This window comes from Labrus bergylta, chromosome 10, assembly GCF_963930695.1.
Source record: "Labrus bergylta chromosome 10, fLabBer1.1, whole genome shotgun sequence".
Lineage (NCBI taxonomy): Eukaryota > Metazoa > Chordata > Actinopteri > Labriformes > Labridae > Labrus > Labrus bergylta.
The window spans coordinates 685,352-708,122 of record NC_089204.1 but is presented as its reverse complement, the minus strand read 5'-3'; the positions used below and the strand labels follow the sequence as shown (position 1 = coordinate 708,122).

Here is a 22,771-nt window from a genome sequence, read left to right as displayed (position 1 = left end):
TAAATGGGGCAGTTAGCTTCATTTTTTCCTGCCGTAAGCAGGTCGTCATATCTAACTCTGAAGAAACTATTAATAATAAAAAGACGAAGTTTAAGACAAACATGCTCCCGAAGACTAAAGTTACACAGCTGCAGGAACAAATGCAGGATGGACAATTGGCAGATAAAATAAAAATCTGCGTGTATTAATGTGCATAGTGAGGCTTATAATATTTTTCCTGTCGTTATTTCACCTTAGAACTGACTAGAATAACTCCAGTTTTTTCCCTTAACTGAATGTGTTGCTCTGAGTCTTTCATTTTGCGAGTAGGCTATAACAGTTTGAGAAGTTATATTTCAGCGATAACTAACAGAGCGGCATGGAGAAACTGAACACTAAACTGCTCCGGAGCAGGTTTGTCAGTTTTTTGTGATTGTGGACCAGAGCAAGAAACAGTAGAACATGTTATTTTGTATTGTCAGAAATATAAATCCCAGAGAGAAAAGTTAAAGGAAAGGCTGACAAAATGTGGGCTTGAAATAATGAGTCTAAAATTGTGTTGAATAATGGGGAAGGGAAATATAAAGCCTTGTTTACATTTCTAAAACTGGAATAGTTAAGATAATTAAATTTGTTTTCTTAATTTATTGTTATTATTTTTGTTGTTGTTGCGTGTATTATTTTATTTTTTCCTTTTAATAGTAATAGGTATTCTGGTTCACACTCCAGCATAGTAGGTGGCGGTAATGCACCCTAAAAGCTAGTTGCCAGCCGCCAATAAACAAAAAGAAGAAGAAGTCTTGTAATAATTAAGCATCGCGATCCTTCTACCAGCTGGCCGAGGGCTATCCGACGAAATAAAAATTATCTTCTAGAACTTCGACAAGATTTATTAAAAAACTAAGCCTTAGAGAGGGACGTCTCTTGGATCAAACAACTGTGATCTAAGGTAGCTGCTCCCGTTCATAAACTCAGGTTGTTATGGAAGCTGTTTTGAACTACAAAACTGATGACTTGGAGGATTACTACGGGTTATTAGGATGTGATGAACTATCGACGGTAAGTGCTGAATCGTTTGTATTAGGATCTGCTTTTTTGTTGGGCCATATGCAGCAATGTTATCCGTAGCAGAAAAATAATGCTTCAAGAAATCAGAAATAGGAAAGGAGACATTTAAGCATTGTCATGAGAGACAGTGATATAGGCTAGCCTATCTAAATTATTAAGTAATTAGGTCATTCAGTTTCTAAATTGAAGGCTAATACATGTGTACAAGCTGAGTTGTACAAACACTCATTTGGCTCAATTACTAGGCTTGTAAGCATCCCTCCGAAAGATGGTCAACTGTTGATCTGATGATTTTAGTTTCTGGTTTATTTTTACAGCACTCAACGTTCACATAAACCACTTAAAACCACCATGAGAGATTAAAACTTCAACTTTCACCGTTCCTTTTAGCTGTTTACCTTTTCTTATTACCTTATCACGTTCATTTCTCAAAGTCAAGTTACCTTAACAATATTCAAAACCGGAAGTTCCTTCAAAATAAAAGTCAAATTTTAACCAAACTGGAAGCAAATTAACCTTAGCTTGACACTGTCTAAAATAGAAAATAAAAGCAAGACAAATATCACTCTTGAGAAAGTCTCCCATTTTTTAGCAAACCTTAACTGGGTTACTTACACTCCCACCAAAATTATGAATTTTCATTTACATTAACATGCATAAAGGAATAATTTTCACATGAGATAACATTGTGTTCCTTTTACAATCTGTATCTTAAGAAGCTTCTAACAGTAGAACACTTCTGCACTGGACACTAACACTGTAAATTTACCACTACGCTCACCCTTCTTGTTTAGTCTCTTATCTCCAACTGAGATTTTCACCCTTCCTTCCTTAACACTGACAGTCGCTAAGACCTTTGCAAGTCTCCATTCTCCAGTGGGGGCAGTGCTGGGCTGGATTTTATATTGATCAGATTATTTAGGGTCAGTGGTTCAGGGCTATCAGGGCTGTTTAAGTTATCCACAGTGAGGGGTCAACTGTTGACTATGGCCATGGCTTCAGAGAAGTGTGCATAGTGAAGCATCATTGAGTCTGCCATGGAAAGGTGACAGAGTAGAGTTTAAAACACTCCTATCAGTTTTTATCTGGCGCTCCCACACACCGCCAGCATGACTAGAGTGTGGCGCATTCATGACAAAGTCACACTGCTTTTGTGACAAAAATGTACTTAGGGCCAGATTTACTAAGTTCCCAAGTGAAGAGTACTAAATTGCTTGTTCACTCCAAAAATTTGCACATTTGGTTGGTGGGCGTTTTTTTTATTTTTTAAAAATATATAACATCTGTGATATGTAACGTGCATAATATAGGCTATAATAAAAACAATTAAAATACTTTTAGTTTAAAAAACCTGGTCAGACCATACAATCGCTACAATGTAGCCTAGTGTTGTGTCTTAAAAGAAGCAGCTCCTGGAGCGGACCGGAGGATACCAGCCGGACCCCACCTGAAATTATCCCAGATCGTGGAGCGAGTGACTTCTTTCATCGGTTCAGCCTCAATATCAGGCACAAGTGGTGCAGGCGAACCTGCATCTGTGTCGGATAACGTCGGCTGCACTGGCAGCTCGCCATTAATGAGACTTTAAAAGACAAGAGAAACCTGAAACGTCCTGCATCACATGAATAAAGTGTTTGATCAAACGCTGTGTAATGTGCACTTCTCATCCGATTAGCCTTCTTTCCAAACATAAGAATTTAACACTTACATAAAAGAAAGTCCTGACTCCGTCTTACAGCCCCCGGATTTATTTATTCGTTATTATGTCACATGTAGTCTGGCCTATGTACTTCTGCTGTGCGCAATTACGCATGTGGCACATCAGCGTATTTATTATTTTAATCTCCGGACATACTGATTAATTATGATCTAATGTTAATGTTCTGTATTCCTAAATATTTCATATTTCCGAGGCTAAAAGTTGTATTTAGTATCCTCTGGAAGTCTGTCTACTTTAAAGTAAGTGTTTTTAGTTTTTCTGTTTTCATTTGTCTCAGTATTTTCTGCAGTGATATTCCTGTGCGCTGAATGTTTAACATGTATTTACTGAAAGCAGCCTCTTTAATCTTTAAAGTAAATCGATTAAACAAACAAAAATTTATCAAATAAAACACACAACTTAATAAATCACCTGACAGCTCGTGCTGCTCAGCATTATTTAAAAAGCAATATAGCCTACAGCAGGGGTGCCCAACCTTTTTTTAAACCAAGATCTACTTTTAAAGTTGCCAGTCTGCAGAGATCTACCAGTCCACATAGTGAGCCGTAGCCTTTACCGACAGCCAAATGCATTTAATACTCACACAACAAACAGAAAATAATTTCAGATATAATAAATGAGAGTTCTGTAAAAAATAATGCACATTTTTTAAACTCTTATTTTAGGGTAGGCTACATTTTAATATTACGTTTGTATTTATATCAAATATGTTTTTCCCTTAATTTAGTTCACAACAAACAACTTTAATCTGTGTGGAGATGTTCACAGACTACAGCAGGCTGCTGTGAGATGATGTTGCTTTTGTTAAATTAGCTGCAGACACGGTGAGAGTGAACGGAGTAAAGTTGAACCGACCGTTTGACGGATCACGTGTGTTCACGCCTCGGTCCGTACGGATCACGGATCAACTGTGTGCTGTAGCACTAAAAGTAAAAAGGTTTGCGTGGTGGCTGGCGCTCCTGTGCGTGCGTGCGTGCGTGTGTGTGTGTGTGTCTCGTGCCCCGCGATGCTCACAGTCATGACAGCAGAGAGGAGCAGAGAAAAGTAGCTGCAGCTACATCAAATGCGCTTAATACTCGTTGCATAGTTTCTATATATGACTTTTTGGTAAAACATTTAGCCCCCCCCGGTTTTACCTGCACGTCCTTGCGCATGCCTGCTCATGCATGCACGCAGCAATTTCATGAATAAATGAAAAAAGTGTGTGTGTGTGTGTGTGTGTGTGTGTGTGTGTGTGTGTGTGTGTGTGTGTGTGTGTGTGTGTGTGTGTGTGTGTGTGTGTACAAGCCTATCAACTTTTTTAAGTTAGCAGTACTGTTCGGGTTTACAGTGTAGTGCTCGCTCCAGCTGCATTTTTTTGAATGTTAAATCCTTTGTCTTGGTATCGACTGCACACTCTGATGGCGGTATGCTTTGTAGCACAGTTTGGTGAATATTTGTGAAGACGAAGACCACCTTTGGCACATATCTCTCGTGTCTCTTGTGCCAGCTGAATGGCATTTTCAACAGTGTCTGTGCTTGTGACTCCATCATCCACACAAAAGTCTCTTTCAACAAACAGGGAACCTACTGGATGTGAGTTTTCTTTGTCTAGGTGTTTCAGCCTATAGTTTGCACAGCCAGGGGAAGACACTGTACAGAAGAGATGCACGCTATATCTGCATGCATTCTATGCTGTTGTTGGTGTGTGCTCATATCGCCATTTCTCCACCAGGGGAACCGTAGGTAGTTACTGTTGTTCTCCGGTACATGAAACTGGTGAAACATTTTCTCTATGTCACAAGAGCAATTGGATGCTGTCTGAACCTGAGGAGGACGCCTGTCAGGTTAAGATAAACTTTATTGATCCCCCGTGGGGGAAATTTGTGCATTACAGCAGCTCAAGAAAACAGGACGGGAATATAATTATTAAAAATAAAAATAGAAGTTAAAAATCAAATCAAACATATTTACATCAGTTAAATAAAAGAAATACAATAATGGAAAATTACACAGTAACTACACTGGAAAGAGTTATTGTTATTAAAAAAAACACAGTGTGTAGCATGAGGTGGTGATGCTGTTAAAGAGTCCAATTAAACAGTCTGATGGCAGATGGAATGAAAGACCTGCGGTAGCGCTCTGTCTTGCAGGGTGGGTGTCTCAGTCTGCTGCTGAAGGAGCTGCTCAGGGCCCCCACAGTGTCATGCAGGGGGTGAGAGGGGTTGTCCATGATGGATGTCAGCTTCACTAACATCCTCCTCTCATCCACCTCCTCTACAGAGTCCAGAGAACAGTCCAAGACAGAACTGGCCCTCCTGACCAGTCTGTTCAGTCTCTTCCTGTCTCTCTCTGTGCTCCCTCCTCCCCAGCAGACCACTGCATAGAAAAGTGCTGACGCCACCACAGTGTCATAAAAAGTACGTAGCAGAGTCCTGCCCACTCCCAAGGATCTCAGTCGCCTCAGCAGGTGAAGTCGACATTGGCCCTTCTTGTACAGGACGTCGTGTTGTGTGACCAGTCCAGTTTATTGTTGAGGTGAACACCCAGGTATTTGTACGTTTCCACCCTCTTGATGTCCAAGCCCTGGATGTTCACATGTCGACAAAGTCCATGATGACCTGCCTGTACTCCTGTTTGCTCCCCTTAGACACACACCCCATGATGGCTGTGTCATTGGAGAACTTCTGCAGGTGGCAGCTCCCAGAGTTGTAGCAGAAGTCCGAGGTGTACAGGGTGAAGAGAAAAGGGGAGAGAACTGTCCCCTGCGGGGCCCCTGTACTGCAGACCACCATGTCAGACTCACAGTCCTGAAGCCTCACGTACTGTGGTCTGTTGGTGAGGTAGCCCGTTGTCCATGCAGCCAGGTGACAGTCCACTCCCCTGAGCAGTGCAGGCTGGATGGTGTTAAAGGCACTGGAGAAGTCAATGAACATGACCCTCACAGTGCTGCCGGTGTTCTCCAGGTGAGTCCAGGATCTCACAAGATTTGAAGTCACCAGGCGGTGGAGGTTGTTGAGGGTGAGCCTCTCCATGGTCTTCATCAGGTGAGAGGTGAGGGCCACAAGTCTGAAGTAGGCTCCCTGCGGTGAGATGTCTTTGGGACTGGCACCACGCAGGATGTCTTCCACAGAGTCAGTACCCTCCCCAGTCTCAGGCTCAGGTTGAAGATGTGCAGAAGAACCTCACAGAGCTGGTCTGCACAGTCCTTCAGGAGTCTGGAGCTTCGCAGGAGGAGGAAGAGGAGGAAGAGGAGGAGGAGGGGGTTGTTGGGGGGGCGTCTGTGGAGGAGGAGGAGAGGGCTGTTGAGGGGGGTGGCAGGGTACTCAGATGGAGTGTCTGGGAAGCGGGCTGGTCTGCGCGCTGGTGGGTGGGGGTGGGGTTGGGAGCAGAATCAAATCTATTGAAGAACAGATTCAGTTAATTTGCCAACTCCCTGTCTCCTGCTTCAGGGCCCCTCCCACGACCTCTGCTGTGACCTGAGATGTTATTCAGGCCCCTCCAGACTTCTCTTGCATTTGTCTGTCGTAATTGCTCCTCCATCTTTTCCCGGTAGCTGGCTTTCCCCTCCTTGATTTTTTTCTTGAGCTCCTTCTGCACCCTCCTCAGCTCCTCTCTATCTCCAGATCTAAAAACCCTTCTCTTTTCATTGAGCAGGGTTTTCCGCTCAGGGGTCACCCAGGGTTTGTTGTTGGAGAAACACCATATTTTTTTGGTGGGTACAGTGTTCCCAACACAGAAGTTTATGTAATCTGTGATACAGATGGTTAAGCCGTCGATGTCCTCCCCATGTGGGCTGCACAGCACCTCCCAGTCGGTGGTGTCGAAGCAGTCCTGCAGCGCCTCAGTGGCCTCCTTAGACCATTTCTTCACATACCTGGTTGTGGGGGGTTGTTTTTTCACCATAGGTATGTAAATAGGCTGCAGTCTCACCAGGTTGTGGTCTGAGCGGCCCAGGTGGGGGAGGGGTGATGATCTGTATGCATCCTTGGTGTTTGCATACAGTAAGTCCAAAGTTTTATTTTCCTTTGTATGGCAGTCAACATACTGAGTGAAAGTAGGGAGAGTGGCAGACAGGGAAGCGCGATTAAAGTCTCCTGAGTGTGATGTCTGGAGCTGAGACACTACACTGTGGATGAGTTCACAGGCTGCAGCAGCGTCTGCTGAGGGGGGGATGTAAACAGTGACAGAGATCATGTGTGAAAACTGCAGATAATATGGCCGAATGCTTACAGCAAGCAGCTCCACATCCTTATTGCAGCGCTGTTCTATAACGGTGATGTGCCCAGAGTTACACCACCTCTCATTCACATACATCGCTATTCCCCCGCCTTTCTTCTAACCGCTCTCCCTCGCGCTCCGGTCCGCTCTGACGAGGTGAAAGCCGTCCAAGTTTACGAGCGTGTCCGGGGTGAGTTCATTCAGCCATGTCTCTGTGAACTGTATGATGCTACACTCTCGATACTCCCTCTGAAGCCGGGTGAGCGCCGTCAGCTCCTCCATCTTATTAGGGAGAGATCTTACGTTCCCCATAATTAAAGACACATTAACACGGATGGTTTGTACCGTCTTTTCTTTTCCCAACAAGTCACTCTGGCTCTGCATCCCCTTCTCTTCCTCCGTAGTTCTGCGGGGATGTACGGTCTTTCGGCTGGATGTATCTGAGGTTGGCACAGCGCAACCAGCTGTTCATGGGTGGAAACAATGGAGCCATGACTGAATGAGTCTCCTGAGGAAGTTTTAAAGAGTCCACAGAGAAAGAAAAACAACACCAATACTCCAAAAAGAAGAATGTCCATGTTTGTTGTTTGGAGTTGGAGTTACTCGCGAAGTTACAGCAAAAAAAAAGTCAATATAAACTAAAAAACAATAACGAGGGGGGTCGGAGCTGCTGTAACAAGCAGCCACCCAGAGCGGCACCGGATACGGAATGTTGATCATGTGAGAAGATGATCATTAAGACTTGTGCCACCGTACTTTGCAGAGCAGTCAAACACAACACACAGTTTTTCAGGTTTTTTTAGGGTGGTATATGCCATGATGGGGAATGTACCACCTGGCTCGCTTCTGACTCTCTCTCTAAGGCTCTGAAGTGCCCATGTTCAGAGTCCCCATGTGTGCCAAGTCTGATCTGATTGGTCGGCCTGTCGGCTCTACCGTAATTGGTCAGTCGCTCAGCCACTCTGACTCCGAGGGCCGGGGAGCAAAAACATTAGCACCTTAGCACTACTGTGCTACCGCAGGCTGCGGTGCCACTGAAGTTAACGGGCATACAACATGAGCTGCTGGGCTTGCCACAACGAGCCAATGGGCTTAGATCAGTGATATCACACTGACAAGACGTCACACTGACAATTTTTTTCCGAAGGGGGCTAGAACCGAGCGTTACATGCAGCTAATGCTACAGCTAACAGGAGGACATAGGAGAAGCTGCGTTTCCGCGGACTTTGAATTTTTGCAAATAGATGTGCCTAAACATGCACAGGACACATGGAAAACACACTAAAGAGCATATAGAACTAGAAAAGCATAATATGGGCCCTTTAACATGCTTTTATTATAGGCCGATTCATAGTCTTTGCATGGGTTGGCCTACAATCTGTGAGCAGATGTTTAACTGCTGGAGCAGTTTAGACTTCAGAGTGGTGGACAGACACACATACCATGAGGTATTACAATACTGTATGACACTTAGAATCACAGAGGTAACAAACAAAAGAAGAATTTGTCGACTCGCCCCAAAAGATCTCAGACGGCGGAGGAAATAAATTCTTTGTTTTGTCTTTTTACAGATGTAGTCTATGTGATATGTCCAGGACAGCAGATACTCAATCATTATACCCAAATATTTGATGACGCTTGATTTTTTCTTTATGAATGAGAATAGGGGCCTTATGAGCATCAGATGGTAAACCAAATACAATTTCTTCTGTTTTCTTTGCATTGATCTCTAGAGCGTGTTTATCTCTCAACATAACCATTTTGTTCACAGCATGTTGGTGCAGTCCAGGGTCGTCAGAGTTACTTAACAGAGAAATCAGAGCTGTATCATCAGAATACTTCAGAGTGTACTGATTTTGTGAATAAGACCGACAGTCATCTGTATAAAAAGTGAAAAGCACAGGTGAGCTCACTCTCAACCCTGGGGAGCTCCAACATTAGTCGAGATGAAAGGGTGTTATTCACCTTCACAAACTGGACTCTGTTGTTGAGAAAAGAAGCATACCAAAGGGTCAAGTAGGGATTCAGGTTTTTTCAAATCATTTTTGACACTAAGATGTCGATCACAAGTTACGTTTAATTTGCAGAACAATCTTAAAAACAAACTCGAACTAGCAAAGTTGTCCCATACTGTGCTTAAGCACAATTGTCCCCCCTCCCCATTCCCCTGCTGGCCTGCACTCGCACTGTTCCAGGACCAACCGGACCTGAGCACGGTCATTTCTTGTACATAACGTCGTAATACAACACACATGCATGGCTTTATGTTATTATGAAGCGTGCTTAGTTTACAAGACAGTAGGACTGAAAAAAAATTAAATGAAGCGAGGGGCTATTGGGTCCGTGTCCGCTCATCAGAGAACAACACAGAGACAATGACAGCTACTTTACTGACTTTATAGCTTATTTTGAGTTACTTCAGTCAGATCTTGTAGTTCTCCAGTGATGTGCGCTCCGCTGATGTCCCCGAAAATGGTTAAGTGTGAATGGGCGCGAGCCGTCCGACGGACGTGGCGCTGATGGACCACGGCGTGCTCGGAGTATGTTTGAATTGGGGGTAAGCCGCGCCCCCCGCTGCCGCCACCGAATCTTGGACTATTGGCTGTTGATAACTACCGAATCTCCGGAGCCCAAAAAAATGGTATTCGGGAAAGCCCTAATGATAAATCATCAGTAGCTAGACATTTGAGTAGTTACAATCACACTGAGCGACTTACATTACACGAGCATAGAAGTTTAAATATGCCACGCAGAGGTGGGGACAGAGACAGAATCTTTCTGCAGAGAGAAACTGTTTGGATTCATTCTTTAGATACCCTCATTCTGAATGGTTTAAATGTGTCAAGGTTGTAGAAAAACAAATGCAGAATTTACTAAACATTTATTTTAAACAAAAAGGCAAACAAAAACGTACGATTCAAAATGTCCAACAAAAAGCCACAAAGATCAAAATCTAAGGGAGCCACGAGGAAACACTTACATCTGACATGGACTGGGCACATAGCCAGGAAAGTTCAGGACGACAGCCAGGAGGCCAACCAAACATGGACAACAGTTCAGGAGGGCGGACAGGAGTCCGACCAAACACGGAGAACAGTTCTGGTGGGGAAACTGAGGTGGGCAGGGCCTCCCACAGAGACACAGGAGTGCAACTGCAAAATAAATCATGAAACATTGAAGACACTGAAACTCAAGAATGTAACATCAAGACACACTAAAACATAAAGAAACACAAGGATAATAGATTACAAAATAAAACAGGAAACACTAAAGATTAAACTAGGAAACACACTAGGGAAACAAACAACACTAAGATAACAACAATAAGGAAACCTAAACTTTGATAGAAACAAAATACTAAACCAGATCAAATTATGACAAAATTAGGAAGTTTCATTTATTTGTTTTTTGTAAACTGATCACATATATTTATTTACCTGCTGTAAGACTTGTATTTATGTTTTTTGTTTTTGTGTGTATTTATATTCGATATGTACCTTGAGTTAAAGAAGCTCATATAATGTAAATGTACTACTTGGGTTTTGAAAGAGGTATGGTAGTGACTCCTGCTATGACAAACCCTTTTAACATTAAACCAGTCCGGCTGACAAATAGCAATTTTAGTTTTTACTAGTGGAAACCCTAACCCTATTTCAACATGTCAAAATGTAATTTTGACATATTGAAATGTTAATTCAAGATATCTGTAAAACCATTTTTACATGTTACAAATACATTTCAACATGTTCAAATTGATTTGCAGATATCAGTAATTAATCTTTCACTAGTAAGAATAAAGATTACAGACATCTACAATTGAATTTCCACATGTTGAAAAGGGATTGTTACTAGTGGAAATGTAATTTCCCATTACAAATATCAAAAATTATCAAACCATTTTGGATATGTGTAATTGCAGATATCTACAATGACATTTTTACATTTGGGAATCTTCTTTGATATCAACAATTCAATTTTGAATAGTTAAAAAGAAATTTGTAGATACCTCTAATATAATTGTAACACGTAAGAACATAATTACAGATATCAAGAATTGCATTCCAGATATCTGAAATTCAATTCTTGATATCTGTAATTACATTCTTTCTTACGTGTAATAATTCCAGGTCAAGTTATCAATAATGTAATTTTGATTTGTAAGAATTGCATTTTAGATATCTATAATTAATTTATGATAACTGTAATGGAAGAACAATTGTAGATATCATAAATGAACTTTGCCACTAGCAGTGTTTCCCCTACCACTATATTGGGGGGGGCGGCCCGTAGTCCGTAATCAGGGAAAGAAGTCATTTAAGGATACCTTTCCGATAGATAAGGACAGCTGTCATTAAAAGTAACCCATGAACACCAAGATTCCTTCAAGTGTTTGTGTCGGCATGGAAATGTTCATTGTAGATATCTGTAACTTAATAACAACTTGTCATGTTGTGCCATTGACTTCAATTCAAATTGAATTACAGATATCTGTATTTCAACTTTTACATGTTGTAATTCAAAGTCCCCAATGCTGTAAACCTAGGGGAAACACTGCCACTAGAATTGAATTGTTGATATCAAGAATTAACATTTTTACTAGTGAGAATTGAGTTGTACATATCATGAATTAGAATTGCGCCATGTCATTATGTATATGTCGACTTTGAATTACAACATGTACAACATGAATTGTTACATGTTAAAATACAGATATCGGTAATTCAATTTGAATTGAAGTCAATGGCACAACCTGACAAGTTGTTATTAAGTTACAGATATCTACAATGAACATTTCCACTAGTGAAAAAATTATATGTAGATATCTTTAATTAGAATTATTACTAGTGTAAATTGCATTGTGGATATGTCTGCTTGGAATTCTTAAATGTCAAGAAGCAATTATTGTTATCGACAATTGCTATTATCGTTAATCATTTAATGTTAAAAGGGCTTGCCATACTCCCTCTGCAGGGATGGACTAGTAACTATTCTGGACAAGTATAAATTAGTCTCACCTGTGTATATTTGAATAAATTGCCTGTTACACGTTGAAGAGTGTCTGCTCGAAACGGCTTTGTGGCAATTAGATTACAATTTTGAAGTGCTGTCCGTATTTTTGTTCTTGTTTCTAAATATATAATATCGGCATTCAGCACCCATTTGTTTTACGTTAAAAGGGGGGTGAACATGTTTTTTTTACCATCACTTTACATAGCAACCACTGCCATCAGTGTGTGAACGGGTAGGTGTGACATGCGGTATAACATTTACCAAGTCCATTAACCATCCTCACTTTTAACAGGTGACCAGTAAATAATCTTTTTACAATTTACAATTCACTTAGCAGACGCTTTTATCCAAAGCGATGTACATCAGAGAGTAAGCCACCGAAGGAGCTTGAGCAATGCGGGGTTAAGTGTCTTGCCCAAGGACACATCGACATGTTGTTCAGCTGGGGATCGAACCCTCTGGTTGAGAGGCGACGACTCTACCAACTGAGCCACAGCCGTCCCCATTTCACTAGAAGTAACAAATACATTTCTTCTACACATAGGTATGATTTCATGTGACCCTGTTTTATAAAAATATTACATTGCGGTAATAATAATACATTTTGAAGCGATATTTAGTATTTTCCAGAGAGTTACTGTAACATCTTTTACATCAACAAATTCATTGTAATTTGTAGATTTTTATGATATCAATGTTGTTGCGCTGGCATAAATCAAAGCTCACTAATCTTGTCTTATACAACAATTTATTGCAGTGTTAGAAGAATTAAAGTTAACTCAGAACTGAGAAGAAATATTACAGCCTAATTTTAATGTCATGGCTACAAGTGTGTCAGAAACTTATACCAAAAGGCAAAGAAATTTACTTATTCTAAACTAGTTAAATGTTATTTTATGTTAATCATTAATGCCAGTATAATTTTTGAGACAAGAACCTCACCAATAAAATCACTTTTAGAAAGTAAAAGCCTAGTAAAAGCTAAGAACATGAATTATAGCAAGTTCAAAAGTAAAACAATAATGTTGAAATGCTGTAAATGCCTGAAAGGTGCAGCAGGCCATGCATAGCAGCAGGTCGTTCCCACCAACATTCCCGGGGAACCTACAAGCTGTAAGAGCTAAGGAGCTCCCAGGAAAATGTGTCGTTAGTAACTAAGATTTACAGATGGCAACAAACAGTAGTAAGATGTGAATGCACAAAGAAGAGAAGGAGAGATAGGAGCTCAAGGTGCCCGTTCCATCTGTAGTCTAAGCCTACAGCAGCATAGCTAGGAGTTAACTTGTAAGATTTATCAAAAAGGAATGTTTTAAGCTTACTCTTAAAAGTACAGTGTGTCTGCCTCCTGGACCCTGACTGGTAGATGATTCCAAAGGAGAGGAGCCTGATAACTGAGGGCTTTACCTCCCATAGTACGGTATTGGAAGTATCGGAAGTTAGACTGTAGCCACTAGCAGGCATTCTGGGAGCCTAATGTTCTCGAAGGGTAGTACGGCACTAGTAGCTCCTTAAGATAAGATGGTGCCTGGCCATTAAGAGCTTTCTTAGTGAGAAGAAGGATCTTGAATTCTATTCTAGCTTTTATAGGGAGCCAGTGCAGAGAAGCCAACACAGGAGTGATGTGGTCCCTTTGCCTAGTTCTCGTCAGTACACGAGCTGCAGCGTTCTGGACTAGTTGAAGAGTCTTTAGAGACTTACCAGAGCACCCTGACAAAAGAAAATTACAATAATCCAACCTGGAGGTAACAAATGCATGAACTAGTTTTTCTGCATCATTTTGCAACAGGATATTCCTGATCTTAGATATATTACGAAGGTGAAAATAGGCTGTCCTTGAAATTTGAGGTTAAAGGACATATCTTGATCAAATGGAACTCCTAGATTCCTAACAGTGGTGCTAGATGCCACGCTGATGTCATTAAGGACAGTCATATCAATAGAAAAAGTCTCTCTGAGGTTTTTAGGGCCAAGCACAATAACTTAAGTCTTTTCTGATTTAAGTAGCAAAACATTTCTGGTCATCCAGGTCCTAAAGTCCTTAAGGCGTGCTTTCATTTTACATAACTGATTGGTGTCATCAGGCTTCATTGATACGTACGTATAGCTTGGATGTAAGTCCATAGTGTTTTGAAATACTTAAATTTATTCCATACATTTCTAGATTCTTCACATATGATGTTTTCATAGTCACATCTCATAATGAGTTGACAAAGACTGGGCAATAAGAGGGCACAAATGTAAAAAAATAAAGAAGCTAGGCATAACAATTTCTCATCCTCTACTCAGAGCTCTCACTTGCCTTCATTTCCAGTCATATATTAATAGATACATTAATTAATCCTCTAAATTAGGCCTACATTTTATTCTATGCTAAAACAACTGGGAACCCTGGGCATGTGGTAGGAAACGTGATGGTGTAATCATGTTTTTTCCACTACCACTACATTAATTATACTATTTTGACAATACTACTAGCTATTATTAGGAAATACAATTTTTAAGTAAACGCGGCTTCTCCTACGTCCTCCTGTTAGCTGCAGCGTTAGCTGCTGCGTAACGCTCGGTTCTAGCCCCCCTCAATAAAAATTTGTCAGTTTGACGTCTTGTCAGTGTGATATCACTGATCTAAGCCCATTGGCTCGTTGTGGCAAGCCCAGCAGCTCATGTTGCAGGCCCATTAACTTCTGTAGCATGCCCACGATATGCCGTAGTCTGCGGTAGCACGGTAGTGCTAAGGTGCTAATATTTATACTACCCTCGGACGGAGCCAGTGGCTGCATTCCCAATATGGTAAAGGGGGCCGGACATTTCCAAGAACCGTGCTGAGCGACTGACCAATTACGGCAGAGCCGACAGGCCGACCAATCAGATCAGACTTGGCACACGTGGGGACTCTGAACGTGGGCACTTCAGAGCCTTAGAGAGAGTCAGAAGCGAGCCGGTGCATGGAGCGGCAGTACATGAAAACAGACACTTTTTTAGAACTTTAGCTATTGTGAACATACTTTAGTAGGTACATAGATTAAATATATGAACCCCAAAAAGGGCATAATATGGGCTCTTCAAAACAAATGACTCACTCCCAAAGTGGTTTGGCACAGTGCTGTGCACCTTCACTGGTCTCACAATTCAATTCGATTACAATTATTATTATCCAGTCAACAACTTAATTTCGATTTGATATAACGATGCATCTCGATTCATCGTCAGTTTTCTGCAATACTGCACATGGCTACTATTTCATAAACAAAGACGAGCAGTCATACATATATTACTCCTTTTTATCATTTAGAACAAGCTTTAGACATCAATATCAATGTCTACATAGTAAGCCAAAATGGATACATTATATAGATTATAAGTATAAGTTTCTGTGTGTTTGGGTGGCTGTGGCTCCGCTGGTAGAGTCGTCGCATCTCAACCGGAAGGTCGAGGGTTTGATCCCTAGCTGGGCAACATGTCTGATGTGTCCTTGGGCAAGACACTTAACACAAAGCTCCCGCAGCTTCGGTGGTGGTGTATGAATGGGATTAGTTACTTCTGATGGATGATACTACATAGCGATCACTACCATCAGGGTGTGAAAGGGTGGGTGTGACCTGCAGTGTAAAAGCGCTTTGAGTAGTTGGAAGACTATCAAGTCCATTTACAAAACTGAAGGTTTTTGCGGCCATCTAGGTGGCGCTCGCAGCCCACACCCCATGCTCAAGTATCACTGCATTATAAAGATGGATAAATCCTTTATTATGCGCTTATTAACAGTTAATAAAGCTCCTTCGCAGCTACTGGATCTAAAGTGGGAACAGTGTCTTATAAAGATGAATAAATCCTTTGTTATGCACTTATTAACAGTTCAGTGTGGACAGGGTCCAGATGAGTAAATATTTAAAATAAATCATTGATAAAAGAGGGATGTGGAGTTTTTCATATTTCACAACTTTCAAGTAAACAGAATCAAAAAGGATGTCTATTTCACCTTCAAATCAAACAGTTTTTGGAAAAAACAAATGCTATTACAAATAACTTTATTTGTAATAGGGTTAGGTTTCTTTAACATTAACTGTAAACAACATTATGAAAACATTTGGTGTGTCATAGCTACCACCATATCGAGAAAAAGCATAGTTGTATGTAACCCTTGTTACTGTAAATAGCTGTAAATAGCGTGTTAAGAGTAGACCAACATCAGAAGACTAGAACATCTGGAGCCCAAGATCTGAATACCAGGAAAGAGGCACACACAGGAATACATTTGCAAACTTTGTATGTAAGGAACACAAATATTGCCATGGTCAATATTACAATAATATAATTTACCCAATGAAAATAACAACTCAAGTAAAAAAGTGTGCCAAGAAACAAAAAAAACCTTTGCAGTGTCTTAAGTCCAGTCTTTTTCGTCAAGACCCAATCCAGATGTGTGTTTCTTTTTAATCTGTGCTTCTGCACTATGAAGTAGTGAAGGAAGTTCATCCTGCACTTATTGAGCACTTCAAGTCTGTCTTTACACGTCATGGAATAACAAAGTGGTACGCTCGGACAACGGACCACAATTTGCCTGTGTCAAAGTTTGCACAAGAGTGGTTTTTCAGCCATGTCACACCCAGCCCACAAAAAAACCCATAGAGACACGGGAAAGCTGAGTGGGCTTTAACAACTATGTAAAATCTCCACAAAAAACCCCACAATCCCTACTTGGCCCTCATGACATACCGCTCTGCTCCTCTGGCTAATTGATACAATTCCACTTAACTTGTAATGGAAGGAAAATCAGAACCCCCTTCCATTCATTAATTTCCCAGGACATCCAGACATAGTAAATGTAAACAGAGCTTAACAGAAATGCACACAAAAACAGAAGCAGAACTTGGATCAAAGACACAGAAAAACACGTAGCACCTGCAAACTGGCAATCATTTGTCGGTTAAAGTTGTGCTGGTGAGAGGCACAGTAGTATTTACAACAGAATAATACCCACACTAAGTTGGAGGGTTTGGATAATCTACTCCATGCAGTAATGGTTTATCTCTGAAAATATATTGTTTTGTTATACCTGTATGGTAATGTATTTATAAGAGCAAATTTCTTTGACTGCGTAAATTTTTTGGTTTGGGCAAAAGGACTGTAAAGCCATACTGTAAGTGTTGTTACAGATAATTCATCTACATTACATGTTGTTGTTTATCTGTTTTAGGGTTGTAGTATTAGGTTGATACATGTGTGGAAACCTTTGACATGTGTACTGTGTTGCCTTTTTGTTTTTGTGTTGAATCTTGAAGATTGATAAAAGCTAAATATTTGTTTAATCTCTTACCTTTCAGACTGAACAGATTCTCAGTGAATACAAGATTCGAGCCTTGGCATGTCATCCAGACAAAAACCTGCAAAACCCAGGAGCAGGTAAATTTACTGTGTATTTTGTGGATGATTTTTTAAAATACAAATAAAAAGGAAAGTTTGAAGACAAAAATGGTTTATTGAACAGCTATTCTGTTCCCTAAAAAAAGGAAAGCTTACTGGCTTCAAGAGGAAGTTGGAGGCTGAACAAGATGAATGCCAAATAGCAGCAGGAGAGCTTTCAAAAAGCAAATTTACAATTATAGTCAAAGTTCTCTGTTGTTCCAATAATTTCATTATTGTGTTTGTATTTGTGATGAGCAGTTAGAAGAAAAAATAAATGGGAAGGGTATGACCAGAGTGATCAAAAAGTTAAGTTGTAAACTATTAATCGGTTAAGACGTTAACTTCAATAGCGGTTCATAAATGTATTGCGTTAACGATTAACTAGTTCTGCTGTTACAGTTTAAAGCAGTGATTCTGAACCTCAGGGTTTCGACCAAGATCATTTCTGGGGGTTGCCAGAAGGTTTTGGAGCTGTTTGATAGTGCTGTTAGGAGGATGTATAGGCTGTGTGCTAGGCTGGCTGGTATTGATAATTGCCATGTCATGATTTACTCATGTTTAGTTTGTTTTTTTCATTGTTGTTGTGCTCTCCTGTTTTATTTTGCCAATAGCATCTTTGTGTTTCTCTGTTACCTTTTGTAGTTTTCTACAAAAGGTAACAGATGGTAACCCGTGTGTAATGTCTATAGTGTTTCTCACTGCCTCCGTGTGTTTCCCTACAGTTTTGATTGCCCTCATTTCCTCACCTGTGTCTTGTTGGTCTCACCTGTGTTTGATTACCCTGTCTATTTTGTCTTGTGTTCATTGTCCGATTTTCTTTGTGGTCATACTCTACCTACCTGTGTCTCTGTGCTTCGTGTAACCTGCCTCTTTCCAGTGTTCTATTTGTTTTGCCTTTTGTGGATTTTGTTTGGACTTTTAAAAATGTAAGCTTTCGTTTTTGCCTGTTGGGCTTTTTTTGTAAAATAAATATTTTTTTGTTTCTGCACTTGGGTCCTCTTCTGTGTTTTTTCAACGAATATGACAGAATGAACTGACTTGGTTTCTAAAATTAACTACATTCAGGACAATTTTTTAAAGTCTTCCTTGAGTGTGAACGATAATGGAGGATTTAAGCAATCACCTTGGACTAGTACACGACTGGCCAATTTTCCTGGTAGTTGTGGAGGCCAGAGATTGGCCACCATTGCTCCCGGCTCCATTTTCTGCCTTCACTTCATGGTCCAGTGCCCCAGAGTCTTGGCTACCTAGAGCCATCGCTGCCCAGTGCTCCAGAGAGAGAACCAGCCTCCAGGCTTCAAAGAGCCTTGACGGCGGTGTCCTGTCGATGCCTGGTCCCCCCCTTGAAGCTCCAGAATGCATGTGTTCTCGTTGAATGCTCTGCCCAGTCCTTTTTCCTCATGGGAGATGACATCTTGTCTACTCCTGTGTCTCCGAGGGAAGTCCTGCAAACTCCTGTGTCTTTGGCGGAGGCACTTATTTCCCTGTTTTCGCCATATCTATCATTTAAAATTGATGTATAATTAATTATGACGATACTTAAAACAGACGCTAGATGGCACCATGAGACTGTGTAGTAGGAAAGTGAAGTTTCCCTTCCAATTTTTTCTATCAGTAAACACACCGTCTGAACAGATTGAATGAGACAGTCCAGCTGTGTGCTGAACATTTAAGGAGCACTGTAAACATTTTGTTAGTGAGTACTAAATCTTATATTCCTGGATTGTTGATGTTTTTTTTTTTTTGGACGTCGATGTTTTGATTTGGATTTATCATTGAATCTCCGGTGAGCTACGTTCTGAATAGTAGCATTTAAGCTAGCGATTAGCCACGTGTTAGCCATAACGTCGTTATACTTTGAGACCACAGTATTATTTTTATGTTGTGTATTTGATTTGTGAATATCATAAACCAATCGCTGATATTTATGTCAACATTTGGAAGTGGTTTTCTATGTTTAATTTTAGTTTTGTCATGAGTAGTAAACTTGAACGGTCTTTGAAAATGACATTGTTAAATGCAATTTTGTTTCTCCCTAGTGTAGTAACGAGGCAGATTTGTTATAAAAGAGAAATGGGTTTTACTGTGTTCGCATTTTTCGAAATTGCATTTGTCTCCGTCCCGCGGTGCAATACAACCAAAATAAGGTAAAAAAGAGATAAGGTAAAATAGATAAAATAAAATGAGGTATAAATAAGATAAATAATATTTACAGTAATAAATTCTAAATTGTGCAAAAGGTACAAAATGGTAAATAAAATAAAATAAAATTTAAAGAAAAAGTAAACTTGCGCAATATGTGCAATGTGCAGTAAACTGAGTGTACTTTTGAATAGTTAGCTTCAGAGTTATTAGTTATTAGTTCTTGGTGGCAAAAGGGAGGGGGTTTCAACGTCCAGTGTTTGTGGGGGTAGAGGGGAGGGAAGGAAGAGAGGGGAGAGAGTTAAGCTTCCTGACAGCTTGGTGGAAGAAGCTCTTTCCCAGTCTGGTGGAGCTTGCCCGCAGGCTGCGGTACTGTCTCCCCGATGGCAGGAGGCTGAAGAGGCTGTGTGAGGGGTGGGTGGGGTCACGCACAATGCTGGTTGCTATTTATTTTTGAGGCGGGTACCGTAGAGGTCCAGAAGAGAGGGGAGTGGGACACCGATAATCCGTTCAGCAGCCTTCACTGTGCGCTGCAGGGTCTTGCGGTTGGCAGCAGTGCAGCTCCCAAGCCACACAGTGATGCAGCTGGTCAGGATGCTCTCGATGGTGCCTCTGTAGAAGGAGCACATGATGGATGGGGGGGCTCGTGCTCTCTTCAGCTTGCGGAGGAAGTAGAGGCGCTGCTGGGACTTCTTGGCCAGTGATGTGGTGTTGGTTGTCCAGGAGAGATCCTCACTGATGTGAACCCCCAGGAACTTGGTGCTGCTCACTCTCTCCACAGCAGCACCGTTGATGGTCAGTGGGGGTTTAGGAGTGGGGACTCTCCGGAAGTCGACAACAACCTCCTTGGTCTTGTCGACGTTCAGGAAGAGGTTGTTGTCTCTGCACCATGTGGCCAGTTGGCTGACCTCCATCCTGTAGTGCGTCTCATTGTTGTTGGAGATGAGACCAACCACTGTTGTGTCGTCCGCAAACTTCACAATGTGGTTGCTGCTGAAGGATGGAGCGCAGTCGTGGGTCAGCAGCATGAAGAGCAGGGGGCTGAGCACACAACTTTGGGGGGCCCCCGTGCTCATGACGGTGGTTTTTGATGTGCTGCCGCCGACCCGCACTGTCTGAGGCCTCTCACTGAGGAAGTCCAGCAGCCAGTTGCACAGGGAAGTGCTGAGCCCCAGCTGGTCCAGTTTGCCGATCAGCGGGATGATGGTGTTGAATACTGAACTGAAGTCTATGAACAGCATTCTGACGTATGAGTTTTTGGTGTCCAGGTGGGTGAGGGCTGGGTGAATAGCAGAACAGATGGCATTCTCAGTGGATCTGTTACCTCGGTATGCAAACTGGTAGGGTCCAGGGTGGCGGGGAGGGTGGATTTGATGTGGGCCATGACTAACCTTTCAAAGCACGTCATGGCGATGGGGGTCAGTGCAACGGGTCGATAGTCATTGAAAGTGGATGGTGAGGGCTTCTTTGGAACGGGTATGATGGTGGTGGCTTTGAAGCACGACGAAACAACAGCCTGACTCAGAGAAGCGTTGAAAATGTCTGTGAAGACATCTTTGAGCTCCTCTGCACAGTCCTTCAGCACACGGCCAGGAATGTTGTCTGGACCTGCAGCCTTGTGGGCACAGGGCACAGAGTCAAGCACAGGGTCTGGTCGTGGGGGGGGGGTGGTTTTCAAAACTGGCAAAGAAGCTGTTGAGGTCGTTCAGCAGAGAGGTGTTGCTGTCACAGGTCTGTGGCTTGGGTTTGTAGTCCGTGATGGTCTGGATACCACACCACAGGCTCTGCGTGTCTCTGCTGTCCTTGAAGTGTCCGGTTATTTTTAGTGTGTAGCTGCGTTTGGCTTCCCTGATGCCACGGGACAGGTTGGCCCTCGCTGTTCTCAGGCAGGCTGCGTCCCCAGCTCTGAAGGCGGTGTTCCTGGCCCTCAGTAGCCCGCGTACCTCTCCTGTCAGCCATGGCTTCTGGTTAGCCCGGGTGGTGATGGTTCTGGTGGTGGTGACATTAGCAATGCATTTGCTCATGTAGGAGGTCACAGTGTCAGAATACTCCTCAATGTCTGTGTGGTTGTTGTAGGTGGCTGCCTGCTTAAACATCTTCCAGTCTTTGATATCAAAGCAGTCTTGTAGTGCAGCAGAGGCCCCCTCTGGCCACACACATACCTGCTTCAAAACTGGTTTGGTGACTTTAACCCTGGGTCTGTAAACTGGCATTAGCATTACACTGATATGGCCAGAGTGGCCGATGTGGGGGAGGGGTGAAGCTTTGTAAGCACCTTTAATTGATGTGTAAATCATGTCCAGAATGTTACCTTCTCTTGTGGGACAGGTCACGTGTTGGTGGAAGTGGGGTAAAACCGTTCTGAGATTTGCATGGTTAAAATCCCCAGCGATGATGAAAAATCCATCTGGGTGGGCTGTCTGTTGCTCACTGATGGCGTTGTAAAGTTACCAAAGTGCGTCGATTCTATCAGCGTTGTTGGTGGTGGGGGGAATATACACAGCGACCAGCAAAGTCGCTGTTATCTCTCTCGGTTGATAGAAAGGACGGCACTTTACAATCATAAACTCCGCCAGCGGTGAACAGTGTTTACATACCACAGCAGCATCTTGACACCAAGCATCACTGATGTAAACACAGACTCCACCACCTTTCTTCTTTCCTCCTTTAATAAGGATTCTGTCCGAACGGTAGCATGTGAATTGTTCAAGCTGAACGGCGGAGTCTGGGATGCGTTCGTTCAGCCATGTCTCTGTGAAAATGTACGCACAGCTGTCCCTCACGTCGCGGCTGCGCAGCTCTCAGTAGCTCTATATGGTCCATTTTATTGTCCAGAGATCTTACATTTGCCAGTAGAAGAGTTGGAAGAGCAGACCTGTGTGGTATTTTAGCCAGTCTCGCTCTTATGCCTCCACGTTTACCTTGCTTTTGTTTCCGCTCGCACCGTTTACGTCTCCTCTCCGGGGGGTAAACCGGCTCGCGAAGCAGTCCCAAAGTTTGAAGCTGTTGTCTCAGTGATTCGGGTAATAACTCCACAGAAAGGCTGTTACTGTTTAAGTCCAGTAAAAATCGACGACTGTAATTGTGTTTTTCCATCGTAAAACATGGAGAAAAGTCAAAAGAAAAGTTAGAAAAAGAAGAAAACACCGCTCTATCGGGAGAGGAAGGGGCCGCTGCGCTTTCTTCGACTTTCTTCTGAGTCTGAGACTATTTCTGAAGTGAGGTGATCCAGTTGATGGCAAGCTAGAA

General features: G+C 42.1%; 1 protein-coding gene across 5 annotated transcripts in view; it reads left to right on the top strand.

The window, feature by feature from the left end:
• Nucleotides 1-757: 757 nt before the first annotated feature.
• dnajc12 (DnaJ (Hsp40) homolog, subfamily C, member 12) overlaps nt 758-22,771 on the top strand; it is a 101,449-nt gene continuing 79,435 nt past the window's right edge. For 2 of the 5 annotated variants that reach the window (XM_065959550.1, XM_065959549.1), the window contains exons 1-2: nt 763-1,038; nt 17,299-17,377. In XM_065959550.1, coding sequence (XP_065815622.1) covers nt 961-1,038; nt 17,299-17,377 — 157 coding nt within the window. In that variant the 5' untranslated portion in view covers nt 763-960. Of the gene's footprint in view, nt 1,039-17,298; nt 17,378-22,771 lie in introns of all 5 variants that reach the window. The other 3 variants (XM_065959548.1, XM_065959551.1, XM_020654465.3) reach the window with 3 other exon arrangements.